Source organism: Dysidea avara, chromosome 8 (assembly GCF_963678975.1).
Source record: "Dysidea avara chromosome 8, odDysAvar1.4, whole genome shotgun sequence".
NCBI lineage: Eukaryota > Metazoa > Porifera > Demospongiae > Dictyoceratida > Dysideidae > Dysidea > Dysidea avara.
In genome coordinates, this window is record NC_089279.1 from 21,997,718 (window position 1) to 22,008,467 (window position 10,750).

General features: G+C 35.5%; 1 protein-coding gene across 1 annotated transcript; it reads left to right on the forward strand.

Moving 5' to 3' along the window:
- Positions 1-89: 89 nt before the first annotated feature.
- Positions 90-10,435, forward strand: LOC136264414 (uncharacterized). The gene is made up of 3 exons (XM_066059142.1): positions 90-238; positions 3,487-6,845; positions 10,252-10,435. The coding sequence occupies exons 1-3, from the start codon at positions 230-232 to the stop codon at positions 10,268-10,270; spliced, it is 3,387 nt and encodes a 1,128-aa protein (XP_065915214.1). The 5' UTR covers positions 90-229; the 3' UTR covers positions 10,271-10,435.
- Positions 10,436-10,750: the final 315 nt, after the last annotated feature.

Sequence of the window (10,750 nt, forward strand, 5' to 3'; positions counted from 1 at the left end):
AAAACGTTAACTTACTATTGTAGTAATTCACACTAATTACGATGCCAATTACAATATTTCACCTAAATAGACTCTGGGTGGAGCCCGAACACAAGGTGGAACTTGATTTGTGGGCCGGTCCACATCCATTGCGTAAGGTGAAAATCGAAAAGGCGATCATCTCGTTCACGCAGTGTGGAGCTAGAGTGCGGAAACAATTCTCATAGCAGCTAAGAGCAGAGCATCGACAATGCCGAAAGTAAGTAGTCTTTAAGTTAGGTACACAGGGCTGTCAATACTTGTCAAATGGACTATCACCTTAGCTGCCTAGACTCAGTAAGCAAAACCGGCGATGATGACACACATCATATTGAACTAATTTTAGTTGCTGTGCGTAGCAAGATGCCAGCACCAGAGGCAGCCACACCCATAGACCTTTACTGTTAATTTCATTGCGAAGGAGTTGCCCGCCATTTGCAGTATCATAACTATGGTAACATGACAACAATCGTTGTGTTCGCTCAAATTTGGAAGCGAAATGTTCTCACTGAAAAATTGGCGAATGGCGTAAGTACGATGCTGTACTGACTCGCCTTAAAGAATATTCTGGTCCTGCTTCCATAGACGCCTACTGTACTCGAATATCTGTGCTTCAATTTCCACACCTATTTTCAGGATTATTTGCTGTCTGTAGGCATACTCGTCCATTTATCAATGGCTGCGCACGAATTCATGTCTGCTGCTGTCTGCAAGCTTACGTGGAGCCACGCCCACTAATCGAGTACGAGTTCTAGTCTAGTCAGTAAGCCACACCTTTTTTTGCAGTAAGTCACACCCATTTCGGCATACGTGGAACCACACTAATTTACCAGTTTCAGCAGTACCCACTACTTCAACAACTGCCTTTCAATGATTTTTAATAGTTTTGTGTGAGCTTATTAATACATGCAAGATGCATGTGTGCAAAAACGTTTGAGAGACCAGATCATTGAGGGCTTGCGAGATGCAGAGATGGTAGACAGCTTGATGAAAGAGAAGGATCTCACATTAGCAACCACAATCATGCACTAACGCAGCCACAAAGCAGCTAAGAAATATTGCTTGCTCATATTGAGCCAAGCACCATTGCAACAGCATGTGTGCTGTACCAAACCAGACTGAAGACTTGTTCTGGCTGCATGGCACAAAGCAGGCCACCAACAATTCCCAGCCTTTAACCATCAACAAGATACATGGGACAGCCACAAATCCACGGGCTTTCCTTGAATTTACAGGAAGGGTGTTACTATGCATACACTAATTTTCAAGGGGCTACTTAAAGTCACCACCTCTTAAAGTGTTAACTCACTCAATCAGCATTTATATAATAAGCATGAATTTACTATAATATCCAGAAAGATTTGTGGCTGTCATTTTTGATGGTGCATACTGGAGTTAGACACTCTTTCTCTTTTATTATTTACTTTTGCTATCACGTATAAAATTTAATCATGCACTATAATTAAATCATAACCATTCCACATGGTAGCTATTTCAAGATTGTTCCAAATATTTTATCACTCATTGTTTTATCACTCATTGTTTTATCACTAGAATTGTGTGTGGCATACTTATTTTCACAATAATATACCAGTGGTTAGCATATATGTAGCTTATACATAGGAGTAGAATAGGTGGTTATGTGGGCTGAAACTTCCATGCATTTTGGATTCCCATCTATTTAACTTGAGATACTCTAACACAACAGTCAATATTCTAATAAAACAGCCAGGTACAACTTATTAAGATTGCATGCATTGTAAGGTAAGACAATTAGCTATATATATAGCATCCTTTAGCATGTTTATGCAAGCTGAATATGAAGCCATATACATCAAAGTACCTACAATCTTTTACTTGGATATAAGCCAGTGATCACAGCAGTTGTAGAATATCTTAGTTATTAACACTTGTCCTTGGTTTCATCTCAGACTCACGTCAATAACTTATCCTGTGTTGTTCAGTAACTTATGATTTACTTCACCTGTCACAGACAGTCTGGGATGAGTACTGAGGACTTCAAGACTTATTATACAACACTTTCTCTTTTTTGGAGACTCTGAAATATCACTCATGCAGTCCAGTAGCAGTGCACTTATACATAATTGATTGTATCATTTTTGTATAACTATGGCTTAGTAGGTAAATTGGATTAGTGACTTTGGACATATAGCACATTTTCTCAATCTCCATAAAATTATGAGAATGACTACCTGCTCTTATCATTATTATTTATCAATGATGTACAAACTCAACATGAGTATCACATACATATCAGAATAATTACAGTTGACCTATTTATGTAGTGATGCAAAATGACGATTTAGTCTGTCTTTGAAAATTTCAATGTCAAGTGATAAAACAATGTTCATTGGTAGAGTACGATTGACGAGGGGAAGTAATCTGGCTGATGGAACTTTGAAGTGATGAGTACGGTGGTTGCGTATTGGATAAGTTGGATTAAAATATTGTGGGTAATTGGAATGTGAAGGATATTATTTACAATTTTGTATAGAGTTATTAGCTTAGTTTGGGTGTGGTGTTGTACCAGTGTGTCCCAGTGGAGGCTCTCAAGCATACGGGTGACACTGGACGTGTACAAAGTCATTTAAGACAAATCTAGTCATACAGCATTGAACTGATTCTAGCTTGTGATTGTCCTGAGATATGTGGGGGGACCACACAGTGGAGTAGTATTCTAAAATGGGACGCATGTACGACTCATAATATTTATCTTGACTGATGGAAGACAATGTTTTAGCAAGAAAGCTCTGACATTGTTTGCTTTTTGAGCAATGTAGGTGACATGGTAAGGTTACTGTTGATTATCACACCAAGGTATTTTATGGATGAGACATGATGCTCTTGTGCTTTATTAAAAAAAATTTCACAATATAGAATCAACTTTGCCTGGCCTAAAGCTCTGTGTCACTCAATATAACAAGTCCAAAGCATACCATATCTTTTAACTGGCTGGGCATCAAAGACATTAGCAAATTAGTGTATTGTCCAGGATATATCAATATATCTACATCTATTATGTAGCCTGGGCAACATGTTGGTTAAACTCTGAACAGCACATTTGAACTCCCACACGAAAAGGATATATGTAAAGTATAGTAGCAGATCTTTTACCTCAAGCTGATCACACTGTCATGTGCTAGCATTCACTAGTCTATCTTAAAGTATTAGATAGAACTATACTTGTATATATATACAGGAATGTCCAATAGTAAACTATATACAATATTACATAATTGTCAGTCAACCAATACTTACTATAAAATGTACCCACACAGTTTGGACTGTTGTTTCTTGGATTACTGTAAACCAATAGCACAGCTTATTTCATTTACAGTTCTGCTATCGTTAATTTGTGTGTATAGTATCATAAATACAAATTAAAAATATGTATCTGTTATAATTAAAATTGTGGTTTTTAAACACATGTATTTTATATATTCATAGTTCATGGAAGCTCAAGCAATTATTTATTTTATTGTGCTCAACTGCTTTGCATGTTGTGTCCAGAGTAAAGTGATAACTGTTAATAATGATGGAAACATTAGCACTGAGTGCTGTCAACATGCAAAATGTCCTTGTGGTTCTCTTTACAGTGCTTTACGACATCTAGAAAATGATTCCATACTAATCATTGCATCAGAATCAGTTACACTTGATAATAATGCTGAGATGGGATCAGGGTATCTCCATAGCATTGTAATAGCTAGTAATGGTGCTTCTATTTTGTGTAACAACAAAGGAGGTGTATACTGCAAGTCATGTAGCGATGTCCAAGTTCAAGAAATCACATGGGACCGATGCAATATAACACTCACCTTTAGAGCATCCAGCATTTCCATAGTCAATTGTGTGTTTAAGGAATCTGTTGAGAGCAATGTAGATATATCAGGAGACCATTCTCTCTATGTGAGTAATAGCAAATATTTGGGGAAAGAAGCTACAATAGGGTGTGAAGTTATAGCAAAGCAGAAAATATCTGTCAGGGATGGAACATTTGAAGTTTCAATTTACAACTCAGCCTTTTCTTGTTTTGAGGTTAATATCATTGGCTATTCTGATTTGAGTTTGCCACTTAACATTTACACATCCAGTGTTACCAAATGCAGCTCTCTGACAGTAGATCTGTATGGTGATAAAATTACATCTTATATTCTAATACAGGAGTCAGTGTTTCAGAAAGGGTGTGGCAGCGTCTTGCGTATTCATGCATATAACAAACCAGATGTTTCTATTACTGTAACTAATTCAAGATTTGTAAATAATAACAACACAGTATTAGACGTAGATATTGGATGTGGACAATCAGGTGTCATTAGCCTTGATCAGGTGTGGTTTCAAGGAAATAAAGGTTACAGTGAATGTGTGAATCTATGTATTCAATCGTTTAGAATTTCTAATGTTTACTTTGAATCAAATAGTGGCAAAGTTCTACACATCACAATACCAAATTCCGGAGAATTTGCTATTGAGAACTGTAAATTTTCCAATAACACTAGTGTTAATGGTGCATTACTTCATATGATTGCACCAAATATAAAGACCACTGTAACAATAAAAGTAACCACATGTATCTTTGATTACAACATTGGAGAAATGGGTATTGTATACTTTCAAGGACAATCAAAGTGGTTTGGACCAACTCAGCATAGAATAATACTAGAATCATCAAACTTTACTGGCAATAATGGATCTGCTTTGTCAATTTCATCAAGTATTTGTACAGTTGCTGAATCCTCCCAGGTGCTATTTGAAGACAACACTGCAGATAATGGTGGTGCCATTGAAGTTAATAATGGATGTTTAAATATAGGTACAACAAATTTTACTTCCAACCATGCCAAATTTTATGGAGGAGCTATATTTTTTAACAGTGATGATAGTGGAGATGAGTGTTTGTCATATTTGCATCCTTCCAGCTTTTCTAACAATTCAGCTAGCATTGCTGGCAACACTGTATACATCAATTCCACTCAAGCCAAATCTAAAAATAAATGTAATACCATTAACTGTCCACCACAAGTTTCACCATATCACATACAATTTGATAAAATAAAAAGCTATTATGGGCTACCTGTCAGTCATTGGAACCAGTTAAATGGCTACCATAACTATGAGTTAAGTGGCTGTTATAATGATGTGTGTCACTATATACTTCCAGTCATGTTAGGGCTGGAAATACATTTAAGAACTACAGTGCGGGATTACTATAGCAGAAAAATTGATAATGTATACACCAAAGTCCAGTGTACCAATTGCACTGAATACACACCAACATCAGGCAATATAATTGAAGATCGAGGCATTATTGTTTTTAAGCATATAACTGATATTAATGATGATCGTACAATGCACTTTAGTATAACTACTCCTGATGTACGCCTTGATGAATATCAATCAACTACACTGATAATAAGACTGCAGTCATGCTTCAATGGATATGTATTTGACATTAACAGTAAAGAATGTTCATGTTACCTGTCTGCAACAATGCATAATGTCATCCAGTGTCAGAAACATTATGCTGAGATTAAACAAGGATACTGGTTTGGTACTGTATCAGGGAAGCACACAGTATCAATATGTCCCAACAACTATTGTCAAATTCGTTACTTATCTTTGGAAACTGAATTCCCACTAACCAGTCATGGATATCATCTCCTGCCGATAGACATAAATGATCAGTGTGGACCACATAGAGAAGGAGCTGCCTGTAGTAACTGTAAAGAAAATTATTCTCTAGCATACAGCACACCCAGATGCGTTAGTAATTCTGATTGTACACGGTGGACAACTGCATTGGTGATTACATTGACAATATTATATTGGATAACAATTATATTAATCTATTCAAAGTTTCAAATACCTTTGGAATATTTGTATGGAATAATGTTTTATTACAGTATAGTGGATGATTTATTGGATAGTAAATTGGACTTGAGGTTTTCCAAAATGCTAATTGAAATATTATCTAGTCTCACCAAACTTTCCCCACCAATTTTTGGAAGTTTTTGTTTCATTGAAGGATTAAGTGGGATTGATCAACAAGTTATCAATTACATCCATGTGATAGCTATTTTACTTATACTATTTATGATGTCTAATGACCAGAATTTTATAAGAACTTTCTGTATTCTGCTATTGTTGTCTTATACGTCACTAACATCAACCTCCATTCAGTTATTAAAACCATTGACATTTGATGGTATTGATGGTTACTACTGTCATTTATCACCAACTATAACTTACTTCAGTCGCAGACATGTAGTGTACTTCATTGCAGCAATTTTGTGCTTATTTTTTGTAGTTGGATTTCCAAGCATTCTTTTCATTGAGCCATTTCTTAGAAATTGCCAGTTATACAACAAGTTTGACAAAATCAGGCCATTGTTAAATCAATTTCAAGGAAGTTACAGAGATAAATGGCAATGTTTTGTGGCTTACTATCTGACATGTCGACTGGTGGTTCTTTTATTTACACATTTTGTTGTTGATTTTCAATTCAGAACATATTGTATATTGTTAGTTTTTCTTCTAGTGGTACCAATACATTACTTGATAAAACCGTATAAATCTGATTTGTTGAACATGCTGGATACAATCATTTTAGTGATTGTAATAGTAGTATTGATTGCTAACCTGGAACATACTTCCACTTTTATACCATCTGCACAGCCTATTATCATATTTGCTTTGATCATAATTCCATTCATCCTGTTTTGGGGCTTTCTGGCTAAAGGTCAGTTGATGTCTGAGTCTGAAATTGCAATTGATAGTGAAAATGATAATAACCAGCCAATCAGGAGGTATGTTAATCTATTACATTATATAGCTCACATGCACAGACTATCATTACAATGCACAAATGCAAGATTTGCACTTTATGACCAAAACATTTGATATCCAGCTTTCCTTTCAACCCATAAGGTTCCATTAAGTTGCAATGAATTTAATTGAATTTTCTACTGACTGACTGACTTTGATCAAGCATAACTGACTATGGTAAATGCTACAAACTTGATTTCTTCATTGTTGATGTTGTGTAAGCTTGAGACATGCATCCTACATGGATCAAAAGACTTACCTTTGTCCTCCATTTCTTTATTTGCTACCGTGTTACTGTAGGTATTGATTTGTGGGCAGTGCACCAATGGCTTCTTGTGCTGCATATCGTGAGAATTGTCCGCAGTGAGTGGATTGATTGCAGAGGTGCTTGTTTGCTTGTGATAGTGTCGAAAATGAAGTTACTGCAAATGATTAGAGCATAACAAGTTAGCCCTTAAAACGATCATGTGGCCAGACTCTACTCTCCGCACAGCACTTATGGATTAGAGATTACAAGCACGGATCTGAAACATTTTGAATAGCTGACTTGTTCTGGCATCTTGCAAAGTTTCACAGTAATTGAATAAGTGGACCACTGCATGAGGTCTGTGTCACTGCAATGCCCAAAGTATGGACTATTTATTCAGTTATAGCTGCGGGACTTTGTAAGATTCTAGAACAAGTCTGCTATTTGAAATTCTCTCACAACCGGTACTAATGATCACTGTGTGGAGACTGGAGAGTAGCTGGGGTCTGGCCCCACAGCAAAAATATCTGTCAGCCTGAACACCGCCATGATCACATGCACGTATAGTCACAAGACTAGAGCGCTAAACTATGCAGTGCATGACTACCATTTCATGCTACTTTAATCCTTAATCTCCCAAGTATTGCACAATCATTTTATACTACTCCACATTATTACTCCTACATTCATTAGTGTGACCATTAAATTAGAATTGTGGTAGATGTATTGTAAAAAATATTTTCAATATTCTTTACCAAAAGTATGGTACATTTATTGGCAATTTTTGGTGTTTCATTAATTGTCACAATATTCAAAAAAATTGGAGCAGAAAAGAATGATTCTACCGTAGTTTGCTTTTTTTCATTGTAAAATAATTTTTGTATGCAAAAGCTTGTGTGAAAATTTCTTACACGAAAATTTTTACATAACATTGAACTACTCTAATAGTGCAGTCATTCAGGTAAACCATACAAAAATATTTTTACACCAAAAATTTTATCACGAAAAATTTTTGCACAAAAATAAAGCGAATTATGGTATACTGATTTTATGACAGGAATAAGGTTATTTATTGGTGCATGAAAGAATAGGAATATAAATAGCAATGTATTGTCATCTTGTATAAACAAGATTCTTGGAAATTTATATTGCTAAGAAGTTACTGAACCAATAAAAATGAGTGGTTTAGACAAAGCACTTTCCATCAAGCTACAAAAAAATATTTCATTTAGATGCAAAAATATATGGGAAAATAGATGCTGGGAGATTAAGGGATAACAAACTCACTTTTGGCGAGAGCCTGTCCTCTGCGCCTTCTACTTTTACTGGTTGTTATGCAAGGAAATCATACTAAGGTTTGGTTTTCCATAACGACACTTTCTTTAGTTAGAGGAGCATGTTCAGATGTCACAAATTTATTTGAAATTGTACTGTATAGCCAAAATATTTTGAGGGTGAATATATATATATTTTGATTTTGAGGTTTTGAAGGAAACAGTAAAGAAACATTATCTGTAATCAACACATATTACAAATGGGTTTGCTTGAAAATCCATGAAATTTGCAAATCCACAAAAAAATTATCACCACCATTGAAATAAGGCTCATCCTACTCTTGAAATATTTAGGCTATTATGGTATTTGAAGTTGTTATGCTACCATTATGTATGAGCTGCAATTGCAATGACCCAATGGGTCTGACACCAACTAATATAAAGAATCCTGTATGAGTTTTCAAATCCCACACAATTTTGGCCAAGATGCTAAATCCTGAACCAATATTCCGGTTTATTATTTTTGGATTTCAAACTGATTTCAAATACTTTTACAAATACTTTCAAGTACTATACCTAACATTGATGAAGCAAGAGTATGCAAAAATGTACAGAAAAATGTATTAATTCACTTGCCAGATTTCATCATGATATTTCCACAGGATTGCAAAGTTTTTTGTGGGATTCTAGTTGATGTCATCCCCCTTTGTATGATTGATTCACTACAAAAACAGAACATGGTGACCTAGTCTAGATCTAGGGGTTCTGCTGCACAATAAAAAATTAGCACTTTATAAGTGTTAGCACTACAGCAATTTTAGGTGCTACCATCCATAGAAAGTCATTTTTAACACTTAGAGGTGTATCAGTACAGGGTTTGGAATTTGAAGGGGTAGTGCACCAGTGTAGTACGTATATACATATATGTAAGGGATATGGAGGGTGCAGCCACCCAAAGGTTATTGACTTATTTTGTATTTGTATTTAGTATTATTTGTATGCAAATATCTAAATTGTGGACATTAATGTGGCCATGTGTTCTTAGTGCATGCATGGTCTTGAATTGTATATATATAGATGTAAGTGACTTCTATGAATAGTTTATGCCCCTGAATTAATATGGTAGGCAAAGGGCACCCACTGCTCACTATAAAGCTTACATTTGTAGCACTATGCCATGGGCACATACATAATAAGCCTCCTAGTAAATAGAGGATTATGTATGTGGTAACTGTTCTGCTGGATGACAGGAAATTTTGATGGAAGGATGAATTTTAAATCTGTTAAATTCACCAACTTCTAATTTTTCATGATGGGTGTTTAGACACTAACTGACTAAAGCTCTAGCAGTGTGGATTGGTTAACTTTTTCTTCTTTCTGTCAAAATTTTTTGTTATACTAATTGACTGCTCTATTGTGGATGATGGAGAAGGGTGAGGGGAACAGCACATGCCTTTGTGCCCTCTCTGGATTCACCACTGAGTAACACATCATTAAACCACTATTGTTTAGTTTTAAATGATTGTGAATGACTCTAAGGATACATTGAGAGGAGGTGCCCTTTCTCTCGCTCTATTGTTGCATCTGCCTGCTTAGATCCCCACTTTATTGCTGCTCATAATTATAATTAATTTAATACACTAGTCAATACCGTAATTTGCTTTTTTTGTTGTAAAATAATTTTCGTATGCAAAACTTGTACAAATCTTTTTACATAAGATTGGACTACTCTAATAGAGCAGTCATTCATGTAAAACATATGAAAATATTTTACACAAAAAGTTTATAGCAATTTTTTTTACTTGAAAATAAAGCAAATTACAATAATTAACTTGCAGTTACAGTGTAACTTTATATATCTCATAGAACTACATATGAAGTATGATGAAGAAAGTCATTTTAATTTGAGATTACCTATGATAACTGATCCTATTCTACGAAGTTTAGTAGAGTTTTGACATTTAGTATTATAAGAATAGAGAAGCTTTAAGGTGTGCACACACCATGAATACTGAATGTATACTTTATATATGAATATGTTTTATCTTGATATGACTATGGTAGTATTAAATGAATTATAGTCAAGTAGTGCGTTGTGCTGCCAAGAAAGTAAAAGGCTCATGAATAAATAACATGAGGCACTGCTGTGAATTATTTAGCAATTAATATTCTCATTGCAATTCACAGGATGTTTGCCATTTCTTAAAGCCTCAGCTCATGGGTGTACAAAAAGCTTTCAACAATTCATACATAATACTTGTATCCATATGCAGGGCCGCCCACAGGGGGGGGCAACTGGGGCATTTTGCCCCGGGCCCCAGCCTGAAAGGGGCCCCAGGAGGCCCCATGAAGGGCCCCCTGAATA